The sequence below is a fragment of the Genypterus blacodes genome, unplaced genomic scaffold (assembly GCF_046128005.1).
Source record: "Genypterus blacodes isolate CSIRO-AG114 ecotype Tasmania unplaced genomic scaffold, CSIRO-AGI_Gbla_v1 ptg000101l_1, whole genome shotgun sequence".
NCBI lineage: Eukaryota > Metazoa > Chordata > Actinopteri > Ophidiiformes > Ophidiidae > Genypterus > Genypterus blacodes.
In genome coordinates this window covers 486,030-510,191 of record NW_027466905.1, presented here as the reverse complement: position 1 = coordinate 510,191, position 24,162 = coordinate 486,030, and the positions used below count along the sequence as shown (strand labels likewise).

The following is a 24,162-nucleotide window of genomic DNA, read 5'->3' as shown; positions in this document are numbered from 1 at the left end:
CAAATGTTGGGTTGTGGTTTATGATTGGACTGAATTCTGTCTTTGATCTTTGTCACTTTCAGGGATTTTTGGAACAAAAACAGTCATAAAGTTTGGATGAGGTCATGTCAGCTGTTTGTCTCGATTTTATGTTTGGTATCAAACCTGAAAACATGTTTGACTTTCAGGTAACCATAGCAACACTACTATGAGGTAAGACTATAGAAGACAAAACCAAGTGTCCATCCCCAATATCACAAAGGATCTCTCACACACACACACACACACACACACACACACACACACACACACACACACACACACACACACACACACACACACACACACACACACATCGCGTTCCGCCTCAGACCACTTCAGTTCAGACCGGAACCAGCGTAGCAGCGTCAGACCCACAGAGACTAAACCATGTAAACAACATGCAGGGTTTTGGTTCGCGATCATCAAGATCGGGAAGCATCGCCTTTTTTGGCACTGAATGTAAATCACAACCTATGGAATCCCAAACGAGCCTTCCCGGGTCACACCGGCTCTCCTCTGACGCTGCCCAGAGTAAAGTGTAAGACCTTTGCTGAGTCGTGAGAGGAGGCCGCCTGTAGCGCCGGGGTTCCATTCCTTGTGGTTAAACACCAAATCTTCAGCAGGCTTTTGCTCTGCGCCCGAGCTGTCCGTGTCTGATCCGCACCACCCACGGACGAGCAGGAGCCAGAGAGCCCCCCGCAGCAGCTCCACGGTGGAGCGGCCTCACGGGTTTGGGCGGAGAAAGCAGAGGCGACATGGATCCCGCTGCCTGGACTCGAGTAGTGGGAGCCGGCGGTCCTCCTGCAGCGGCCGCGGAGGATGTTGTGGAAGGCTTTCTTGAACTCCTGGCTGAAGCAGGGGTAGATGATGGGGTTCAAGCAGCTGTTGAAGTAACCCAGCCAGAAGGTAATCTTAAAGACGGTCTCAGAGGGTTTACAGGACGGGAAGATGGATCCTAAAGGACAAAACAGAGAACAGCCTCATTAAAGTAGACTCAGAACCAGAAACAGGGTCGTTTTTAGCAGCAAATGAAGGACTGGAAGCTGTGATCGACACCAGACAGACAGTCAATCTGAGTTTGTGTTAAAGGCTTATTTACATCGTCTCTGTGTGTAAAATAGGCTTCTACTCAATTATGATGAGCTGGCAAACACACCCAAAGTTTACCTCGATTTTTTAGTAAAGAGCCTCTTCAACACTTCAGCTGTCATCTTTGGGCCTCTTTTACACTTCATTATAAATGTAGAAAATCAAATCATAGAGTAACAACATGTAATCTTTATATCTGCAGATATTATCTGGATACTGACGCCTGCATTAACATCCGTCTTCTGGTACGTTATGAGGTCTCACGTTCTCTGAAGGAGTTAATGGCCAAACAAAAGCTAACCCCTAAGCTGCGTTCAAAGTCGCGTTGAAGAAGTCAACCACTGACTTCACAAGGCACTCAAAAGCTGTGGCTCTTCAAACCCTCAGGCGGGGAATCTGAGCCTGAACCTGCGCTGTACTCTGAGCCGCTGCTGTGGGAGTCTGGGGGACGTCTGCACGCATCCAGCCTCCTCCTCCTTATCGACAATAACTCCAGCATAGGAAGGAGCGACGGTTTGCTTCCCTCCATTTCATCTCCGAGTCGAAACCCATTCTGCTCCACAGCGGGGGTTTGTTTGTTCTCTTTGGGTTCTGGTAATTGAATTTCTTGATGCTGTCTAAAGAAGGCAAACAGCGGGAGTACAGCACGGCCGGAGAGGAGCGTGGAGCCCCGCGGAGGCTTATTTATCCAGTCAGAGGCAGCAAGCAGCATTATGTCAACGATTATGACATTATGCTTTGGTGTCCTGAGAAGCTGAAAGATATGTGTCGGTGCAAAATGACAAAGTTGTGGTTTCATGTCCTACATTGTGAGAACCTGCTGTGATTCTGTGTTTCTGTGTGTGTGTGTGTGTGCCTTCGAGTAAGCATTGTGAAGTGTCAGTGAGTGTTAAGTGTGATGTGATGAAGACGAGCAGAAGACGTTACCTACCAATGGGTAAAACCAGGAAGAACGGCAGCCAGCAGAGAATAAAACACCCCACAACGATGCCGAGGGTCTTGGCTGCCTTCTTCTCTCTGGTGAACTTCCGCAGCCTGGTCAGGTTAAAGCCCAAGCGTTTCTGACTCATGGCCTCCTCTTCGTCCTCCTGCCTCTCCGTCTGAGAGGTCGTCCCTCTGTGGATCCTCAGCATCACCCCTTCAGCCTTGACCACTCCTCCCTGCGCGCTCCTCTTCAGGCTCTCAGTTTCCCTTCGTGCCACCATGTACACTCTGCAGTACATGACCAGGATGATGGTCAGAGGTATGTAGAAGGATCCGGATGCTGAGAAGAGGGCGTAGCCAGGCTCCTCTGTGATCTGACACACCGTCTCGTCGTCTGGGTCTGGCTGTTTCCAGCCAAACAGAGGCCCGACGGATATGGCAGCCGATAGCCCCCATAGAGCGACCACGGCGGCCAGGCCTCTGCGCTTTGTAGCCAGAGCGGAGTAGTGCAGGGGGTAGCTGACAGCCAGGCAGCGGTCGATGGAGATCACACACAGGCTGAGGATGGAGGCAGTGCAGCAGAGGACGTCCATGGCGGCCCAAGCGCTGCAGAAGATCCGCCCGAACACCCACCTGCCCAGGGCCTCCGAGGTGGCGGAGAAGGGCAGGACGGCCGAGCTCAGGAGCAGGTCGGCCGCCGCCAAGTTGGCGATGAAGTAGTGCGTCACGGAGCGTAGATGACGATCGCACACCACCGACAAGATTACCAGGATGTTGCCTAGAACTCCAAATATCACAAACAGCACCAGCACCATCCCCAACACCACCACCTTGGTTACGTCCACCGGTGGGTAGGTGGAGGAGGAGCAGTTGGTGCAGCTCTCCCCTACAGAGGAAACGCTCACGTTCTCACCTGCAGGAAACATTGTAATCTTCTGCCTAAATGAAGCTATTAAACGTCTTCCAATTTAATTACAGTCAGTCCTCGTGTGAGTGCGTAATTACTGCGGGGTCGACTCTCGTCCTTTTCTTCTCCTCATCAGGATGAAGATAAAAGCTTCTGCCGCAGTTAATTTGTGTTTGCAGCAGCTCTTGCCAGTCCTCCACAGATCAAGCAGCGCCGGCTGTATTTTCAAAAACGGTCAAGTTCGAGGGAAACGCTGCGACAGTTTGTCCAGAATAGTTTGCAGATCATTTGACAGATTTGAGAATAAGGAGAGTCACTTGGTTTTGGAGCTCAGGTTCATGTTCAGTCATGATGAAGAGCCAGAAACCTGTCAAAACAAGAAGACATCACAATTACCAACCGAGGCTGTGACCAATGCAGATTATAAATACACCAACGGGATCATTACTCCTTCAACATACAGAATGTACAGGGTTGTGTGGGGACTTTGCTGAAAAATCTGAATCAACAGAGTCCTCTGAGAAAAATACGTCTCTGTGGTTGGAGAAATCTCTTTGAATCCAAAATATTTGATCACAGTGGAAGACAATTGTATTTTGGCAACAGTTTCTTCCACTGAACGGCCTGAGGAGCTGGTAAGTGAACACACACAAATCACTTTAAAACCACATCTGTGCCGTAGTTTGAACATTAAAAACAAATCGACAGAATATTGCTTTAGGTTGAGTTATTTGTTTGACAATGACATATAAACTAGAACACGATAAAGGTCACTACACCATTACACAGAGAGCGGTTATGATTAAAGGGTAAGTCAGTTGTTTATTTTCAGACGAGCCGATTTCTCTTCTGCCTCCATTAAAGCAGAGTCAGGGAAAACAGGTTACGCTTCAATGGACTCAGGGACATTCTCAATTTCCATTTTAAACATTTCAGCACTGCTTTCCTGTGTGCAAGCAACCAGCAACTTCATCACTCAAACTGAGGGCCAGTCCCTATTGTTTTAAATGCATGATTTTATTTTATTTTATTTTATTTTATTTTATTTTATTTTATTTTATTTTATTTTATTTTATTTTATTTTATTTTATTTTATTTTATTTTATTTTTGGCAAAGTGTCTTGACCTAGAATGGACACAGACATATGTAGATGTAATACATATTCTTTCACTTTACCCCGATTAAAGCCTTACGAACTGTCACACCTCCTGGTTGTGTCCAATCAGAGCCCAGCTCGTGGTGGGAGGAGCCGATTCCAGAAGCGACTAAAGCAGAGAGAAGATGTCCAAGAAATCATTGTTGCGACTGACGGAGTGTGAAGCTATGGTGAGCTCAGCTTGTCTTTTTGAGGCGGTGCTTATTTGAAGGCGATCCTGGCTGTTTAATGTTTAAAGTGACTGTTGGAGTTCATTCTGTAAATGCACACGTGTGTATATCAGGCTTGTAATCACAGACAGCACCTGTAGTTCATTTGCTCCATCAACATACAGGCTGACGTTAATGACACGATAGAGAAAACTGCAGTAAGATGAGCATGTAGCATGTAGCATGTAGCATGTACGCTCAGGGGGCCCCTCCTCAGGATGTTTACTTCAAAAGTTTATATTTGCATATATTTGACTTCTTATACATTTTAACTCACACAATTTATTAAATAGAATTTTAAAGGCATGGCATTTATATGGGGGTATTTTTGTTTGTATTCTTGTGTGATATTACTACAGCAGAGGTTAAACACACCGACATTCAGATGATCCTTGTGGGCATTCATGGCATTATGGGAGCAAAATGACAAAGAACACAAAGCTTATTTTTAATGCGAGTGTAAATTTATCTGAAGGCTGCGGTGGCTTCCCTGAGCGTCTCTAAGTCAGCTGGGTGACAGGCCCAGAATTGAGCCTCGAGGGGAGGGGGGGGCTCAGACGCTGATATTCCCACTCAGTACCACTTTAAGAGTACGTGTCGGAGATGCGGGATGTCACTGAGCGAGATAAACGCCGGTGAGTCGGCGAATGAAAGAGGCGGTGATAAAGGCTTCAGAGAGCGCAGTCACATGTTCACTCGTACTGTGAGGTGGAACCAAATCCACCCAAACAAACACTCGATGCTGGGACTTCACTTCAGCAGCTGGAGGTGGAATTGAAAGGAAATAAGCAGCAGATGGATATCTGGGATGAAGAGAAGCTGGATTGATATTTGGAATCCATTTTCAGCTGAAACGAGATTTCTCCTGGAGAAAACAGATTACTGCGTCTAAACGATTTTTCTCTCTCAGCCCGTGTGCATGAACAGAATGTAGCTGCTATCAATCAATCCTTATCTAAATTGCTCTTTTTGTGCAAAGTTGCCAGTCACAGGGCTTTCCTTCATTTAGATATGCCAGTTTAAAGTCAGATTTTACAGCACTTTGTTTTTAAAGAATTAAATTGTTTGTTAAATTGCTGTGTAAACTACAAATGTTTCAGTCTGGAGTTAAGGCTCAACACAGAGCAGAGACAACACCAGTGAAAGTAAGAAATGATGTTAGCGAGAACTTCTGTGGTGTTCCTCAGGGATCAATCCTAGGGTCACTTCTTCTTATTTGCTCTATGCTTCCCCTGTGTGCCAGTGTGACCAGGAATCACTGAAGCCCTGTCTCTCATGCTGATTATAATCGACTGTATGTTGCAGCATCTCGTGAGGACAGAAGCCCTGTGGAGAGAGAAAGTGGCAGGAAAGTCAACCTCATCAGGATTTATCCTAGATCAATAAGCTAAAGATCTGGGTGTCAAGATTGATTTAGAGCTACGTCATATAAGGATTACCAGAAAAACTGCTTTTTACCATTTCATATAAGTAGATTTCCATGATGTTGAGGCACCTGAGGCAACATGGAAATCATTTAGTTAAGGTAACACAGCTCACGGCATGTTAGACTTTGTGCAGACGTCAGGCAGTGTTTATGGTTAGGATTATGATAAAGCGTTGTAGTGTGACAGGTCTTTAGGTTCAAAGCCGTCTGATATCTTGGAGCTGATTGGTTCAGAATGGTTGCTTTGCATGTAGCTCATGTCAGCAGCCCAAAGGCACCAAGGCTGCTACTTTAATGTACATACTGGCTCCCTGTATCCCAATCTTCCAACTTTACTTGCCTATGGATTAGTTGACGGGCTGCATTGCATCACTCACCACTGTCCCTTTCTGGAAGTCCTTAGATAGTTATAATAATAATAATGACAAATAAGGCTGAGGTATGAGGTTTTAGTCCCCAGGCAGCAGAGATTATGATGAAGAATTACACGTAAATACAATGGTCTACCTCTGCAATACGTGTTAAAGCAGAAAATAGACATTTAAGACACTTGGTTAAATCTACTTGTTGACTTTTGCCCGATATGTTTTCCCCTGCTCCTCCTGCACTGCGTCTCTCTCTCTCTCTTTCTCTCTCTCTCTCTCTCTCTCTCTCTCTCTCTCTCTTACCCCATCGTATCATTCAGTCCATTTCTCTTCATGTTTTCCCTCCAGAGCAGGACGATCACCTTGCATTATAGTGAAGCCTGTGTGAGTTGTTGCTTATGTTATTGGCAGACCTACGTGGAAAAAGGAAAAAGGATCCAGGTTAAAAAAAAAGATTTGGATTGCAAGAATGTTTTTGTCCTTTATTCTAGGTAAGAGTGTGTGAAACTTACACAAACAAGCCTTGTGTGTTTGGTGACGATGAACAAACAAAAAGGCTTTAGATTGTATATGATTGGTGGAATCTCTTTGTAAAACTGTGTCAAAGTGGTTAAATATTTGTTGTTTTGGTTCCCAGCTGAACCGTTGTCATGTTTGCGAAGAGGTGAAAGTCTGATTGGCCAAATGATGTCAGTGGGTTTGCCCGCTGATTTAGTTCAAAGTCTCATCGTCACATTGCAGCTGGAGAGTAAAGAGTCACTGTGTGTTGGTCTGGTTTGTCAAACAGAGACGTGAGAAACCTTTGGAACCCTTTCCACACCAGACATTAGACACCTCCGCCAAACTGTAAACCATAAGCAACACCTATAGATCGTTTTCTGACGAATAAGTGTGACCGTCACTGGCTGATGTTTGCAGATGTGTGCAGGAAGGTCATCAATCATCATGTGTCAGAGTGTGTGTGTGTGTGTGTGTGTGTGTTGCCACGTGACATAACAATGCTTTTCTGCAGCAACATTCCTGAGCGTCAATTGCACTTGTTGAACATCATCATCATCATCTTCATCATCATCATCATCATCATCATCATCATTCTTCTGAGCACCTCTGACATTAAACAGATCAATAGAAGCACAGTTCAGATCCACTGCTGCAGGTGAATCTGTCTGCACTTCATTTGTCATTCTTTGGAAACACTGTGTGTGTGTGTGTGTGTGTGTGTATCCCAGTTTGTGCCAAAGTGTCTGGACATTTCTAAGATAAACAGCTGCTAGTTTGAGCTCTGAAACACTGAATGTTTCACAGGTTGTTCTGTAAATACCTTCAGTGTTGAGCTGAATCTGTTTCCTCAGACAGGAAGGACACTCACTGTTTTTGTTGTCCTTTTTTGCCTTCGTGCTATTTTCTTCTTCTCCCCAAATGAAGATTTGATGACAGAAGATCCTTCTCTTTAAAGACCCAGGCTCTTGTTTTGCATATAAATCTGATTAATGCTGTATTATCCAAATAGACAGAGACAGGACTTCTGTGTTGTGTTTGAAAGCTGTTCAGATAAGCTCAACCATGAGGTACAAGGGTGAGACGGACACAAATGAGATGGTGAAGGAAACAGATGTCACCAAACGGGGATCAGCGACCCGCAGTGAGCATTCAGACACCGCATGATCAAAGCACCAGGATGCCTGTGGCTCCATGAGAGGAGCAGTGGAGGAGGATGAGGAGCAGAAAAGAGTCTTACCTCCTCCGGCGTGTCGCTCCGTGTGAAAGCCTCCGTGCGGTGCAGCCCTCCGCTCGTCCCGCACCGCCACGCTGAGGCACCGCGGAGCTAAACCCACCCAGAGCCCTGAGCCGCCCCATCCCCATCCCCGCCCACGCACCCGAACCGCTCCGGCCACTTCATTATGCAGCGGTGCCGATTGCGGCAGCGGAAAGTGATCAACACCAAACACTGCAAATGAAATCCAATGCACTCACGGTGCAGCTGTAAGTTGAAAGTCACGCCAGAATAAGACAAAGTTACAGTGCAGAAGAAGAAGAAATGAGGGATGATTGAATGAAAGGCAGCAGAGAACAGAAGAGCAAGTAAATAAACTCACTGAGACATGGAAACATCTGAAGGTAAAGAGCCCTGCAGGTGTGTGCACCTGTCTCAGCTGCTCTGTCTCAGCTGCTCTGCCTGTGTGAGGTTGTTGGTTCGGTCAGGTCCAGTGTGGTGTAACCTTGGAAACCTTTTCTTTTAACCAATCTGAACCTAATACACAGACAAGTACAGCAATAATGAGAGTTTGATGTATTTTGGCTTTAGAACAACTTCTGCTGTTACAGCTGTGTGTGCTCCTTCTTCTTCTTCTTCTTCTTCTTCTTCCTCTTCTTCTTCTTGAGCATGTGTCTGCTGCTGTCTTATCTTTAAATGGTTTCAGATGAAAACTGTTGGAACACCCAGATGGAGTCAAGTCCCCCTTTTGCAATCTGAGTCCCAAATCCTTATCTCTGATGTGACTCCAAGTCTGAGTCAGCACTATCTCACTGACTCCTCCCTCTACAGCACAACCTGGACACCCAGTGATGTGCTGGTATTGCATGTTATCCCTTGTAAGTAACGACGATAACAATCAGCTCATCCATCGCCACATGTTTTCAAGTGGCCACTCTGCGTCTGTGATTGAGCCAGCAGTCACCAGGAGCGGAGATGGACGAGCCACCTTATCTCACACTGCGCCCGGGTGCATCAGATGCAGCGAGGCCCCCCTCCCCCCCCGGGTGAGGCCTGGAGGGGCTCGCTACATCACTAACGCCCCGAGGACAGTGGACGGTTTGTGCTCACAGGTTATTGTTTCAGGTTGAGTGATTGACGGGCTCTCTGGTCACATCTGTCACAGCTGCAGCGCTCACTTCAAAGCTGTTGTTTTTTTTCTCCCCACAGACGCCCGGGATGATGCATTCGCCTTCAAAAGACTTTGCTGTCTCATAACTCAGCTGCTGCGGTGTGTATTGATCCGGGACACACTCTGGCTCTCTGTGGGGAATTGTTCTCGCAACTTTCAGTGCTGAGTTTGGAGTCGATCGTGCTTTAATCAATTTAGCCAGGTAGAAATGTGTGTGTGTGTGAATGTGATTGAGACACAGAGCCAATCACAGTGTGAGCCAAGACCACCAGGCCACATCCAGAGGAGGGGCTCTTCAATGGAATGAATCTTGACACATTGTTGATGCCACCACGTGCCGCTCACACTTTGGTTTCCACAAACAAATATGTGTGGTTGTGTTCCGAAATATTGATCAGTAACTGAAAGAAAAGGCAGACAAGGCGGTTTTGTTCCATCGCTCATATGAAGGTTAACACTGACACACACACCGTTTTATGGTACGAACGGTGTTGTTGTCGTCTGTGTTGTTCCTGATCAACCGAGTGACTGAGAGGAGGGAGAACGAGGGAAACTGGAGGAGTGTGATTTGTTGTTTCAGCTCATCAGACGTTGGATTGTTAAACTGGGGGCGTTGGCGTCGGTTTACGACACTTTTTTACGACACAGTCCTGATGTTGAACACTGAATACAAAGTACCCCATTTCCTCCTGGATACCAACCGGGGCCCGTGTAGCCCCAGGGCATGATGGGAAACAGCTTTGTGGATGAGTAATTGTTGATACAGTTACAGTTGTGATGCTCTCTGACTTGTTAATGCACTGAGCACAAGAACGTAAAACGGGCGATTGCTGCACGGCGAACGATCAACCGCTTCATTCAACTCATGCGTAGAATTAAAAAGTGGACGGCGTGAATCCAGCGAGCACTCAAATCGCTGAAAGGACAAATGAACCAACAAACACACACACGCACACGCACACACACACACACACACACACACACACACACACACACACACACACACACACACCGTGATCTTAACGAGGTTCATCTCGTAAACGGAGAATACGAGCGAGTGTAATGTTGATTAACGACGGGACGAGCGGCGCTAAACTTTACTAAAGATTTACGATTCAATGCGTCGGCCTCCGAGGAGAAGTTAGCATTGGACGTGAAGGTCGCCGCTCCATTCCAAACACAGCACAGCCCTCATCTCACACCCATAAGTCCACATTACATAAAATCCATACACTGCAGAACACACACAGCCCGTAAATAGACAATATGGCACAAAGGCAATGCTGCGAAAAATCACATCATTATAACAAACTCATTAAACATCACACAGCGTCAGAGCGGACAATTCATCCTCATTGTTTTTGCTTTGTTCATCTATTTAAGTTACATTTAGTAACGACTTTCTGCTGGGTGATGGATCTCACTTCCCTCTCTTGTGTACGGTGTGTTTCCCTCCATACACTCACAAATACTTCACTTTAAAAGTTCTGTTTCTAAGCATCACATTACTGAGGCCGTCCTTATTTGGGCGGGGAAACCCTGCTTCCCCTCTCTCTCCTCTCATTGCCAGGGGGATGCAAACACACACACACACGCACACGCACACACACACACACACACACACACACACACACACACACACACACAGAGCTCTGGCTCCTGTTTTTGGCAGAGAGAAACACTTTGCATTGTTATCAGCTTGGGCCGGATAAATGCTGACTTATTCATGGGCGAGGTAAAGGCTTGCCCCCGTGAGATTAGGGCACCTAATTGTTCATCTAGGTTGCTGCTTGAATGCAGGAGTGGAGCTGAGCTGCATCCTGGATGAGGAGAGGAGAAGCTATTGTGAAGGAACGGCTCCAAGCTTTTAATGCACTCAGCTATAATAGTGATTTATTAAACACGGCGAGAGAATCGTCCTCTTCCTCACGGTGGCTTCACCATCATGAGGCAGAGCTGTAGACTTGGGGTTTGAGACTTCAGCCGGACTTGGCTGTTTGTCAACAGAAGAGGGAGTTCAGTGAGGCTCAGACTGTGGTGAGGGTTAAGTCACAAAAGAGGAGGATGTGAAGTTGAGGGTCTCAAGAAGGAAGGGCCCGAAACCGAGTCCTGCAAAATATCCATTCAAAAGAGAAAATCAGGGACTTAAGGTGGAACCGTTGACTAAAAGGCAGAAAATCTACATAAAACAAACACTAATTCAATGATTCCTCCCAAAATAAACAAACAAATACATGCATGTGGATCATCTCTTCATGTGTAGAGCTCTGCTGGTGTAATGGGCGGAGCTACAGGGCCGGAGCGTTCACCTACACACCTCTATAATGTGACCGCGTCGTGTGACTGTGGGTCCAGGCAGCCAGATACTAATCAGTGTGCTGACCTGCTGTCACACAGGGGGCAGAGGCTGTAATGAAGTGGAGCCACGTGGACCACAGTTCATTTCCCCCCCATGAACACACGCGGATCAACTGACAACACGCTCACGTTTACTTCCACAAAATGCCCGCCGTCTTCTCCTCTCCTGCGCCGGGCCAAAGACGTGATGTCAATCCTGATTAGATTGTGGGGGAAGGGGGGGGTGGACTTTCAGGGGGACTCGTTCCTGGGAATTCCAAATGAGCGCTTTTGTTTCATTAAGTCACAAAGCCTCTGGGCCGCAGACAAACGGGGATGGATGGGCTACATCAACAGAAGAGGCAAGAGGAAAGAAAACTGCTCAGACGGAATTGAAATGGCAACAGAGCCCGTGGCTTGCAATAACTGGCCAGGGCCGAGCGCAGCAGCAACCTGAGGAATGTTGGTATCGATTGTTTGGAGTACTGAGGTTGCATTTGTTTCACTGGCAAACTGGTCTCTCTGCTGTTTCACTGCAGATCTGTTTTGAATAAGCAAAGGGATCCGTCTGCTCATAAATATTATTCATGTCCACATCTTTCCTCAGAGAGCTTTCATGTGGATTAACCCTCTGGACTCTTGCCTGGCCTGTGATGTCACTCTCTGCCTCAGATGAGTGTGTTCTGGGGGTTAATTAGCACGACGCTCCCCTCAGCTCAGCACCAGCAGGAACTGTCTGCTTTCTTTCTGATCGGGGATCGAAGTGGGATGAACTCGGTCAAAATCTTGACTGTCAAATTCTGTGTCATCCTAAAATCAATCATCAATGTGTGAGTTAAACATGAACACGTTTCATCACTGTTTCACACAAAACGCTTCCATGCTGCTGTTTGTGCGAGGACATGTGTGTGTAGAAGAGACTCACCTGGCTGCTCAAACAATGGGATGATAATTAAGAAGACAACAAAGCAGCGTGTTGCTCCTCCAGAAGAGCCTCATTGTTTTCTGTCTGCAAGGCCAATTCATACAACTTTAGACTGAACAGATACGTGCTTCTGTTTCCTGTGGCAGCTCCAGATTATCTGACGGGATTTAGACTAATGAATGTGTGTGTGTGAGTGTCTGTGTGTGGGTGTGTGTACGTATCTGAGACGCTGCCGCAGCTGTCTGGCAGACCAAATGAAAAGTATAGAATGTTACAGAAAAGTATCCAGATTACAAATTGTGAGCTCTCTGTCACTTTGATGGATTGCTCCCATTAACGCTGCCTGGGGACAAGAAAGGCGTGTGTGTGTGTGTGTGTGTGTGTGTGTGTGTGTGTGCGCGCCTGCTGTGTCAGCTGGCAGGATGGATACAGACGCTTTCCCGCCGCCCTCTGTCTCCACGACCTTGTCAATCACTCAGTAACTTCTCTCCCTGGAGTCTCTACCTGCACACCAATAACTGGAGTGACCTCGCCCGCTGTCTTTGTCCCGCCCGTGTCTCAATTTATGTTGTTTGCATTTGTGAAAATAGTCAAATGTGTTATTGTACGTTCCAGATAATAGCTCTGTTGATTGATTAGTTCTGAGCCCAGGCTACAGCAGGCTTTTATCAGGGCCCCAAACTGATTCAGTTACATTATTTATTTATTCATTCCAATCACAGTTCCATTTGATTACTTTGACACGGCTAATCGGCAGCATTCTCTCTAACTTCACTGAATGAACAATCATAGCCAGGGGAACACAATCACACTCTGTTAGTGGAGTAAGAAGAATATCAAATTCCAAGGCGATCAAAGACTGAGGAAATTAAATATTATCATTAAGTTATCAACATTTAATGAAAGGGAAACACCACTAACACAACAGGCAAATAGAGAAAGAGGACAAAGAGTAATAAAGGAAAATCCAATAAAAACACTTGAGTGAGTATCAAGTGTTCTTTTGATTTAATTCACTCATATTAAGATGTGTTTATCTTATATAACACTAATGTACTGTCTACTATAACATACTCTTAGTAGACACAAACCTCTGTGCCTGTCTGCGCTCCACACAGAGAGTCTACACTCACAGCCAATCAGATAACAGACTGACTCTCTCTCTCTCTCTCTCTCTCTCTCTCTCTCTCTCTCTCTCTCTCTCTCTCTCTCTCTCTCTCTCTCTCTCTCTCTCTCTCTCTCTCTCTCTCTCTCTCTCTCTCTCTCTCTCTCTCTCTCTCTCTCTCTCTCTCTCTCTCTCTCTCTCTCTCTCTCTCTCTCGCTCGCTTGCAGTGAGCTGCGTCACCGCACCGTTCTGCGCATGCTCAGAGAAGGTAAACACGGAAGTGGTTGATATCTCTGGATGGAAACATGAAGCTGTAAAAGTTTCCGCACAGACGGACATTCCGCCGCTAACAGCCACATTAGCTGTTCGTGCTGACGCGCCGATTGAAGGTGAGACGAAGAGGAGTTCAGGTCTCCATAGTTAGTTTCATGAAGCTGGAGCAGAGGCGCTAACTTAAGTTCGGATTTACGAGCTTAACTCGTAAGAGGCTAACGCTCAAGCTAACAGAACGTCCGCAGCGCAAACATCCATTAAAGTTACATTTCCACACAGTTAGCTTGTTTAGTTCGGCGGGGATTCTCTTCATGTTGATCTTTCTGTAGCATCAAGCAAACGCGACAAAACACAAGTGAAGCATTTAAACCGTGTAGTTAAGAGTTAAAAAACAGGCTCCTCGTGTAAACAAACAAAGAAGCTCCGATGGAACACAAAGAGTCTGAATCCTGGATCCTCCCCGAGAAAAGCAAACATCTGCAACAATTTACGAGTTTATTAACGGAACACGGCGGGTGTGCAATCATTTCATATAGTTTTATATCTCATATTTATCAAAAGTGCAATCATTTCTTATATTCTGTGCCATCTAAAGGTAGCATAGCATTCCCGTACTCTTAACATCCCGCTGTACAGAAATGTGTATATTTATATTTAGTACAGTACATATTTATATCTACATTATTCATTGCTTGTTTGTTTTCTCAGCTGTAACTATCCGGTGAGCCAATTGCAACGTAATTCCGTTCAATGTACACAATATGTACACACAATGTTTAATGACACTAACGTTCGTCTAAGGCTAAGTGTGCCAATCGTTATATTATTATAATTACAATAATAATTATTATTATAGTATTGTGTGTCATATTATAACAGATACAGATACTTAATCATATTTTACATTGACTCTAAAATCTCAGGCTTCCGTAGTAGTAAGTACACTGTGTGTGTGTGTGTGTGTGTGTGTGTGTGTGTGTGTCTTTGTAACTAATCTGTAGGTCACTTAGCTGAGATATCAGACTGTAAGGCCTCTTAAATACACAACAGTGATGTCACCCAAACTAGCAGAGTTCCAACAATTGCACATGACAAAATCTGCTCCATACACACACACACACACACACACACACACACCAGCACAGATTAACCCCTCGCTGTCTCTCCTCCACAGCTCTCTGCTCCCAAACTGATGGCAAACAGAGTCAACATGTCGTCAGGCGGACTCTCCAACAACAAGGTGAAGTACTCCAGGCTGGCTGCCGACGACGACGGCTACATAGACCTGCAGGTGAGACGTGTGTGTCTTTAATTAAGGCGGACGTTCCAAACGCACACAAACACGAGAGGAGAGTTAATGTGTATGTGTTGACAATGGAGAGACAATGGAGACAATGGAAAGTGTTTGTCCGGCCCCAATCCTCTCTCCAAACAGAAGGAACTGAATGTTGTGTTTGTCCAACACTTTCACTCTTTGCACAGTTCAAGAAGAGTCCTCCGAAGGTCCCGTACAAGGCCATCGCCCTGGCCATCTTCCTCTTCCTGATCGGCTCCTTGTTAATCATCTTCGGCGCCCTTCTTCTGTCAGGATCCATAATAGTGGAGGTGAGTTTGGTCCAAAAGCACGAGATCGCCTAGAGTTAGTGTGGTCGGATCGTATATACAGTATGTGTGTGTATGAACCTGGTGATGAAGAGGAAAGGCAGAGAAGAAGAAGAAGAAGAACAGTCACATGAGACCTGAGTTGTCTGTGTAAACACGGTGCTTAACTCTAATTACTCTGTGGCCTCATTTGCAGCTCATTTGCATTTTCTCTCCGCTCTCTCCGCCCCGGGGGGGAAACGTGTTCAGAGATGTTGTTGCCATGAGGTCATCTTGTATTAAGTGTCTGGAAATTAGCAAATTCTCACAACAACAAGCGCTAACATTTACATTGCTCATCCATGTGCTAAGGAGACGTGTGTTGTTGTGTTTCTGTGACCTCGCCAGCTTCGCATCGTCACCCAGGAGCTCCTCTGATGTACCGCTACCATGTGACCACCTTAGCTTCCAGCTTGGCCTCACGCCCTCACTTTGCAGATGTTGCTTCCCTCAGACACACAGATGGAACGCCAAAACCTCCTCCGACACTCAATGCCAAGACGTACTCAGCCGTTATCACAGCGACTCTCCTCTGTTCAATTTCTCTTTAAACGGCTGCAATTAAGCAGTAATAATCCCAGGCTGTTGTCCGGCCGCCAGGGTTTCTGCTGCGCTCCGGCTTTTATCAGGCGCAGTTTTTAGCTTCAGTGTGAACATTAATGATTGTTCTTATATTTAGTATCTCGTTCTGCCAGATTTGTCGGTTGCGGCTTCACAGCAGGTGGGAGTCGACGCTCCCACGCCTTTTACTGTTGTCGTTATGGCGGCAGGGTTCGATGTGAATGTGAATCCTGCAGGTTGTGTTTGTGGAAAATGTGATATGGCATTAAATTTGATTCACAGTTATGAGTTTAAACGGAATGTCTGATACCAGGAAAGGAAACCAAGGTGGTGCAAAGGGACGAGGGCAGGGACCAAAGAGGACGAGAGACACACACTGGAGTCAACACATAGAGAGAGAGGGACAGAGGCAGGGAGAGCATCAGGCCAGAGCAGTGACAGGAACGAGTACAGCAACATATGGTCTAAACGTTCGACAGTAAAAATGTGCAACAGACTGCAGCGTCCATACACCTAGTCTACAACGGCGCCATCTGGTGGCCGAAGCGAGCAGCTGACCCGGCGCGTGGCGGCTGCCCGTGCCTGCGGTTAGTTTGCTCGTGTTTGGCGCGCGGAGCGATTCGCATGAAACCATAGCTCAGACAAATTAAGTCACTGTGTGTGTGTGTGTGTGTGTGTGTGTGTGTGTGTGTGTGTGTGTGTGTGTGTGTGTGTGTGTGTGTGTGTGTGTGTGTGTGTGTGTGTGTGTGTGTGTGTGTGTGTGTGTGTGTGTGTGTGTGTGTGTGTGTGTGTGTGTGTGTGTGTGTGTGTGTGTGGCGCGCGCTGGTGGGCGATAAGCGCGTTTAGGCCTCCCGCGGCCCCATCGGCCCCTCATTCTGCGTGAGTGAGGACATTAGGGAGTCTTTCCGCTCCCTGAAGCTCTCTCATTACCGAGCGCTCCTCTAAACCACAGCAGTTTACGCTCTGACATAACGAAGGAAGACATGGAGCTTTGAGTTAGCGGGCTTCTCTCCTCTAAGATGCTCCGACGCTTTCATTTCATGCCATGAATCCTTTGAAGGTTTCCTTTGAAGACCACTCGGCCAGAACGCCTCCTTCATCCCTCCTTCATCCCTCCTTCATCCCTCCTCCCATCCGCAGCCTTCGCTTGAACACAAACCATTGTTTCTCCCAGAAGGAATCATTTAGCCTTTACTGTGATGGAATAAAGATGATTAACTTAAAGGGTTTGGTCTAAGGTCGACTTTATTTAAGGGGCTCTTTGGTGATGAGAGGAGAACTGAACCTATCCCAGAGCTGAACGGGGGGCCGAGCGAGGCGGGACGTCAGGCTCGGGTTCACGGTTTCACGAGGACAGAGGCGGCTCTGTCCTCCGGGCTGCATGCAGGTGACGGCCCCCCGAGCCGTGACGCCTCAAGCTTCACCTCTTCTCCCTTTGTTTTGTTTAAAGCACCCGGACCGCACCATCCCCGTCATCATCATAGGGGCGCTCCTCTTCCTCCCCGGATTTTACCACTTGAGGATCGCCTACTACGCGTCCAAGGGTTACCGTGGTTACTCCTACGATGACATCCCAGATTTCGGCGACTGAGCCAAGCCTACTGTCAGAGGAGCTGAGCTCGTTCCCTGCTGGTTAGTTTGGGTTTGAGACGCACTGGGTTCCGGTGTTACAGAACCACAGGAGCATGCCTCAGTATCTCAGTGTGTGTGTGTGTGTGTGACACTCGGCTCACTTCATAGAGGGACGCTTAGAGGCGTGTGTTCTGTTGCTCTGTGCCGGTTAGTGATCAGTCAATATCTACAAAAACATCACTGACCTACTTCTAACTTAATTTCCCTCTAAATTCTCCCGCTTTAGTAAACTCTCCCGTTAACCCTTAAGCTCCTCCCCCGGTTCATCAGACTTTCAGACTCTTCAGTATTTCTCCCTGACCGTCTCATCAGGAGGAAGAGCAGCTGCTTCTTCGCCACAATAGCGACCTCATGTTTCTGCTGTAAACTGTATTCGCCACTCGGGCAACGACTGCTGGCACCCAGAGCGGAGAAACGACACTTTGATTTACTTAACTTATACAAAACACACACAGATGACTGACGGCGTTCATGTCTGTGCAGTGTGTGCGTTGTTGCACGATCGCGCAGATGTTTATAAAGTATTGACTCACTTCAGAGTGACGCTGAGGCCAAACACTGGAAGTCGCATTTCTTCCAAATCATAAATATTTACTGTGCAATCCAAAGATCAGTGACTGTAGTTTGTTATCTTGTGTTGTTTGTGTGTATTTCTGAATGTAAAAGAAAAAGAAATATATGTATTTTTTACATAGAAACGCTTGAAATAAAAGTAGAAATCTAAATTTGTTGGTCCTTTTTTTTGGTTCTTTGTCTATAAGATGCTTCCAGTGCGTCCTGATGTTCCACAGTAAACGTGTATTGATTGTGTTTGTGTTTGTGAGTCACTGCAGGTAACTAAGCAACTTTACATTTACGTGATAATTCAGTGATAAACAAAATGAAAAACGGACAAAAGTGCAACAACATTCACCCGAGGAGCTTTTTGGAATTCTTCTCTGCTCGTACCAAAGATGATTGTTACTCTTGATCTGCTTCTTCTGTATCGTTTCTTCTTCACGGCGCTGATACTTTGACTCACACTGTAGCAGGAAGTAACGGCAGGAACTCCACTAGTTTGGTTTCTCCTGTACTGGATGGAAGAGGTAACTATTCTTCTTCTACGGTTCACTACACTCACCTGCTGCACTTCGTTAATTCACTTACTTACGCACTTACTAAGCTCTTTAAACGTTTCCCACTTTGTTTCATATAAGAACTTTGTCGTGGCGTCGATGCTTTATGATTGAACATGACAGTAGATCACCTGCACCTTCATCCATCAGGGACACGGAGGAGACATTTGATCCTTTACTTCCTGAAAGTATGTGTGAGCCTCAGCTGCCGGCTCAGTCAGCTGATTTGCCTCCCAACGTCAGGTGAAGGACGCCCCCTTGTGGTTCCCCTCCTCCAAGATGGATGTGAGCAGCTCGGGTTCAGCTCCAACAAATCCTCCTTTTTACTCAAGAGCTCAAAGGGTAAACTAAGGTAGAATTAAGGATATTGTGCCAATGAAGTTTAATTGAGGGTTTGGGTGGCTTTCTGTGGGACGGCGGCAACAGCCGGAGGGGAGGGGGGAGGCAGGTAGGAGGGAGGAGGGAGGAGGGAGGGAGGAGGTGAGGCGGCTCAGGGGAGCAGCAGGTCCGCAGGGAGCCAGTCGCAGCCTCGGCGCACCTGTTGGAGTTGGAGGAACGTCGGTATCTTCAGTTTGGATTGTTTATCACGTTGTGTTTGCAGTTTAAAGCGCCTCGGAGGTCAACACATCTGCTTTGGCGTCGTTTCCCCCAAGTGTGTGTGAAGCGCACGGATGTGACCTCTGGACGTTTGTCCGGCCGCCGCGCCGTCAGTAAGCCGAGTCACAGGTAGGAGAGGATGAGCGCTGCAGTTGTGTGTGTGTGTGTGGACTTATTTACTCACTTATTTATGTTGTTATTAAACCGGACAGTTCGCTTGAGACGCTAAGTAGCTGGTTTGTCCATGAGACGTGTGTGTGTGTGTGTGTGTTTTCGCCTGTGTGTGTGTCAGAGTTCATGTTTCAATAAAGGTGTGGTGTGTAACCTTATGACAGTGTAAAGTACTAGATAGATTAGATCGAAAATTCATCATTAATAGTCATAAACTTCAGTCAAAGTTCACAGAAGTTTCTAGATGAATTGACTTTCTGCGTGTTTTTGTTCGTGTATCTCTGCTGAAGCCTCACAGTGACGTGAGGGGATGAATGATTTCCCCAACTCGGGCTCGATTCCTGTTGTCGCGCATGTTTGTGTGCAGGGACAGAAAATTGGATCCTTTCATCTCTTCCGTTTATCCTTATTTCACTCATTACGTGAAAAACATATTCATCATCATTCCCCAGCTGAGACTCGTTTAGTGTTTTCAGACTCTGTCGGGCTTGATTAAGTCGACTCAGCTGCCAGATGCGAGCAGATGACTGGAAAATGGAATTTTTAATTTCCCCCCCCAATGTTTGGAACTTTAGAGGTGTGTGTGTGTGTGTGTGTGTGTGTGAGTGGGTGACGCATACCTCTGCTTTGTCCTCATATTCTACCTCAAGCATGCAGAAATCCATGCAAATTCTTTTCTGCAAATACTACTAAAGGGCCATATCGGAGTTTTGCATGTTTTACTTCATTTGCTGCAGAGAATATACTCCATATCGCTCCTGAGTGTCTGTGGCAAAGACCTGGGACATGCAGCAATCATCCAACTTTAAAAGGAAACATCAAAGTGGTGTACAAGTTTCCACTCTGCACGTCGGTTCCAATCCTGAACTCAATTGGAAACCGGCTTCCCCATAACACAGAATAACAAACATATACAACACAAGAACATGCGTGTAAGTAATCTAAAGTACAGCTAGTACCCTTCAAGTAATGGAATACAACTAGAAGTGATGTCACAATACCTCCAGCTGTGACACAATCCAACCCTTAACTACCTTTTATCTTCCCTTTATTCCTGAAAGTCTGTTTGAATCAGCACAAGCTTGTGGCTTTCATGGGGATTTACCTGCACACAGAGATGAAACAAACCAAATGTTTGTACTCTGTGTTGATGTGCCAGGGCGTCGCAGTCGAAACCTCTTTAGTGTGTGTTGTCTTTACTCTATTTGCTCAGTTGTGCTTTCCCTTAAGTGCACATCAAACAGGGGTTCTTACTGCGATTGAAAGCTGCCCGAGTGTTTGAATTTGAAAGTGGGTGTTTTGGCACGCAAAAGCTCTAAAAGCAGGCAAATACACCGCTGCACAACTGGAGGATATTGTCAGTTGTACGCATTTTTATTCTATTGTCACATTGCTGTGGCACTCCATCTAACCAGAGGGGTGTTGGGGCGGATCAGGCACTCGGGGCGCACTTGAGCCAATGAGTGAGGCCTTTAAGAGACACTTAGGCCGATTAGAGGGAGACTTGGGTTGATCAAGCCAATATACAGGGCAGAGCTGGAGCATAAAAACACCTTTAAGTCTCAGAGAAGCTAAATGCAGTATTCCCACCAGAAGGGTTTGGAAAAGACCTCTGCCAAACCCAGCGTCGTTAGAATGACACGCACAGGTCGCTTGTGTGCTCAGCGGTGAGGCTGTAGGCCGAAGCAGGAAGTGAGTGGCATTGTCATGGCGCAGTAAAGCTTGTAGGGAGGAGTTTGTGCTCCCGTCTGTCCTCCCCTGAGACAAGGGTTCACATCCCGACTCACACCGGAAGCTGCTTGAAATGGAGCAAGACCGCAGTTTTAACCAAATGACTTTAGTCGCCTGACAACATCGACCAAACTCACAACACAGTTTGTATAAAAGCTGCACAACGGAGCAAAAACCGAAATAACAAGGCCACAGTGATTAAAACAACATAAGAATGAAAATAACATAGAATAAAAACACCTGTAAAGAGAAACCAGAAGGTTGTAACAGTTTTTTTTTGTTCTGTTGGTTTTACGCCGTGTTTAAAGTTCTCAACCTGTATCTCAACTGCTCATGTAGGGAATTAACATTCCTACTGTAAAGCTTTGAAAGTTAAAGTGAAACGGGCAAACGGTGGAGAGAAGTGACGCAATCGACTCTCCTTCTTCCTGCTCTTCCTCAGCGCGTTAGACGCTGAGCAGCAGTCACATTCATTTGCAGGAGGAAACAGTCTTTGCTCCTGAGTGGGACGGAATAAAAGAACTCGTGACCTTTGAGTCTCAGCGATGAAAGATAAAAAGGACTTAAGTGTAGTTGAAAAAGCTCCTCCAACCAAATTGCTCAAGTGGCTCACAAAAGAGAGATTTTGGTCCAAATCAGAGTTGTACATAATTCCAAGCTGTAAAGGTCGAGCCTCTCCCGCTCATACCGCCGCTCCTTACAATCTATTACAGTTTGATGTGTTAGCTCCATAAAGATCACCTTTCAAATCAACACAAAGAACTACTGCGGCCCTGCTCCAAATGAGCCACTCACAAGTTTAATTATCACACACAGAACACAGGGATGTAGTAAAGTGACGACAAATAATAAATTGTAGCAGTGTTGCAATTATTTGTAATTACATATAATCATGTGTTTTTCTCCAAAGCATCAGGGGAACAGAATTCAAAGATAAAAACACATTTTTGGTCATTGTTCTGTTTAGAAAGCTTTGGCTTTAATGTGCCAAACAACAAGACGCATACACTCCTCTCCCTGGCTGTTGCACCTCTGTGCACACTGAGTGAAAGCGAGAGGTACCACTGTCTCTTTAAGTGCTGAGAAGCCTGCTGTATTCTGATAGGCTGATCTGTGCCGGGCCCCGATTACATAGTACACAATACATCCAATTCAAATGTGTTACTCAAATTTGAATGTGTTGAATGTACACATTGATGTAAACACGCCACACAGGTAAAGGCTCGAATACCAAGCCTTCAGGTAGTTCGGGGACGATGGGTTTGGCTTCTTTCGCTGTGAACAAAGCCAAATCCATCTACGTCTACTCGCTCTTACGTCTACTCGCTCCGACGTCTACTCGCTCCTACGTCTACGTGCTCCTACGTCTACGCGCTCCTACGTCTACGCGCTCCTACGTCTACTCGCTCCTACGTCTACTCCCTCCCACGTCTACTCCCTCCCACGTCTACTCGCTCCCACGTCTACTCGCTCCTACGTCTACTCCCTCCTACGTCTACTCCCTCCCACGTCTACTCGCTCCTACGTCTACTCCCTCCCACGTCTACTCGCTCCTACGTCTACTCCCTCCCACGTCTACTCGCTCCTACGTCTACTCGCTCCTACGTCTACCCACTCCGACGTCTACCCTCCGACGTCTACCCGCTCCGTCTACCCGCTCCTACGTCTACTCGTTCCTGCACCAGTATTTGTGTCTCGTCCTGCAGGTGGTTTTGTGTCTGTAGTTTCTTTATCTGTACGGTGGTCTAGTTCAGTTTGCGGGCAGATGCAGGCAGCTTTGAACCCCTCTGAACCCTCTAAACAAATGTCCCCCGTGTCATCGTCTTGTGTCCTCTAATCGATACCCGGGACATTGGAAACATACGCGAGCATTTACTCGCTGGGAAACTAATGGAATTTGATCTGAAAGCAAACATGCAGGAAGCCTTTATTATCTTTAGCTCTCAGGTCTGATAGAGTGAAGGCGAGGGAGGCCCGCTGATAAATGGGTCACCGTTGCCAGGCTGCCATTCATCAGCCCGTCCCTCCGCATGTAGATTGAAATGCGGCTGTCAGCGGCGTGCTCCTGACTGACGTTTCTGTGTCTGTCACCTCCAGGCAGACGCCATTTTTTTGATGGTTTCCAATATTGACAGAGTGCTGTGTTGTCAAGAGTGTTTGTGATATCAATTCTTGTTTTCTATGCCCGGAGCACACAACGTACAGTACTCGTTCAGATGACATCATTGTTTGTTGATCAGGTCATTTAGATGATGTCACTTATCTGAATATAGCCGTCTGTATTCACACACACACGAGAGCCAAATACAGCTAGTGACTGATCGATACGCTTTGTTTGTTCTGTTCTTGGTCGTGTTTGTGTGATAGCAGGATTTCACAAAGGGTTGTTGGCTGAAGTCAATGAAACTTGGCGAGCAGGTTGGACACTATCCAGGGAAGGTGGCGCTCTTATAACCACCGTTTCAATTTGGCCGAGAGCTTTTGAACTGTAAGTCATCTCCATCCATCCACTGATGTTGTTGTTTGGTGAGCAGTGGGCTTGGGACGATCATCAGTCTTGTCAACAACCTGTTAGATTTCATCACTGAGAGAAGGAGTAATTGTTGGACTACTTGGCCTTGGCGGAGGTATAACCCTTGTCAATCCGGTTAATCTGTGTACAGACGCTGGTGGCTTCTCATCTGGATTCATGGCTGTAAACCGGGCGCAGTGGGTTGATGAGCACAGAGAAGATGTGGAGTCTCTCGAGCCTCAATATCGGCTCAGTATGTGACAAACAGAAGGAGAGTCGCTGCTGTTCAGCCATAGCAACAGGCAGTGTGTGTTTGTGTGTGTGTGCGTGTGTGTGTGCTTGAATGGGCCGTTCTGTCACCCTCGCCCACTTGGTGAAGAGAAGCAGCCGCAGGGTAATCATCTTGATGTGTTACCTTGGCTTGGCTTTGCCTGATCGCACTCCACGCGTAATTCAAGCTTAATAAGTGTTGATGATCTTAAATAGTGGCAACGTAATTAATGCATTAATCCAAAACATATCTTATCATAGTCTCTTATCTAAAACACGCATACTCTCTAATTATAGTAGTAGATTTGA

At 46.5% G+C, this 24,162-nt stretch overlaps 3 protein-coding genes across 4 annotated transcripts in view; 2 read left to right on the top strand and 1 right to left on the bottom strand.

Moving 5' to 3' along the window:
• Positions 1 to 339: 339 nt before the first annotated feature.
• adra1ab (adrenoceptor alpha 1Ab) lies at positions 340 to 7,912 on the bottom strand. Its single transcript, XM_076159958.1, has 4 exons — positions 7,837 to 7,912; positions 6,402 to 6,511; positions 2,042 to 3,308; positions 340 to 976 (listed from the first exon to the last, which is right to left on the bottom strand). Exons 3-4 carry the CDS (start codon positions 2,958 to 2,960, stop codon positions 522 to 524), a joined length of 1,374 nt encoding a protein of 457 aa, XP_076016073.1. The 5' UTR covers positions 2,961 to 3,308; positions 6,402 to 6,511; positions 7,837 to 7,912; the 3' UTR covers positions 340 to 521.
• Positions 7,913 to 13,593: 5,681 nt separating this feature from the next.
• LOC143008285 (transmembrane protein 230-like) lies at positions 13,594 to 18,176 on the top strand. Its single transcript, XM_076159970.1, has 4 exons — positions 13,594 to 13,739; positions 14,798 to 14,914; positions 15,106 to 15,228; positions 17,276 to 18,176. Exons 2-4 carry the CDS (start codon positions 14,816 to 14,818, stop codon positions 17,414 to 17,416), a joined length of 363 nt encoding a protein of 120 aa, XP_076016085.1. The 5' UTR covers positions 13,594 to 13,739; positions 14,798 to 14,815; the 3' UTR covers positions 17,417 to 18,176.
• Positions 18,177 to 19,078: 902 nt separating this feature from the next.
• The window catches only part of igsf9a (immunoglobulin superfamily, member 9a), a 29,714-nt gene continuing 24,630 nt past the window's right edge, over positions 19,079 to 24,162 (top strand). For both annotated transcript variants that reach the window (XM_076159977.1, XM_076159976.1), the window contains exon 1: positions 19,079 to 19,298. The gene's annotated coding sequence lies outside the window, so the exon portion shown is untranslated. The remainder of the gene's footprint in view (positions 19,299 to 24,162) is intronic.

What these genes read in the sequence shown, in the direction of transcription:
- adra1ab (XM_076159958.1), bottom strand. Translation starts at nt 2,960, where the DNA reads ATGTTTCCTGCAGGTGAGAACGTGAGCGTTTCCTCTGTAGGGGAGAGC. An exon ending in CTTCCTGGTTTTACCCATTG is followed by an intron (nt 977 to 2,041) that starts GTAGGTAACGTC and finishes TTTGTCCTTTAG; the next exon opens with GATCCATCTTCCCGTCCTGT.
- LOC143008285 (XM_076159970.1), top strand. Translation starts at nt 14,816, where the DNA reads ATGGCAAACAGAGTCAACATGTCGTCAGGCGGACTCTCCAACAACAAG. An exon ending in ACGGCTACATAGACCTGCAG is followed by an intron (nt 14,915 to 15,105) that starts GTGAGACGTGTG and finishes CTCTTTGCACAG; the next exon opens with TTCAAGAAGAGTCCTCCGAA. An exon ending in CAGGATCCATAATAGTGGAG is followed by an intron (nt 15,229 to 17,275) that starts GTGAGTTTGGTC and finishes TTTTGTTTAAAG; the next exon opens with CACCCGGACCGCACCATCCC.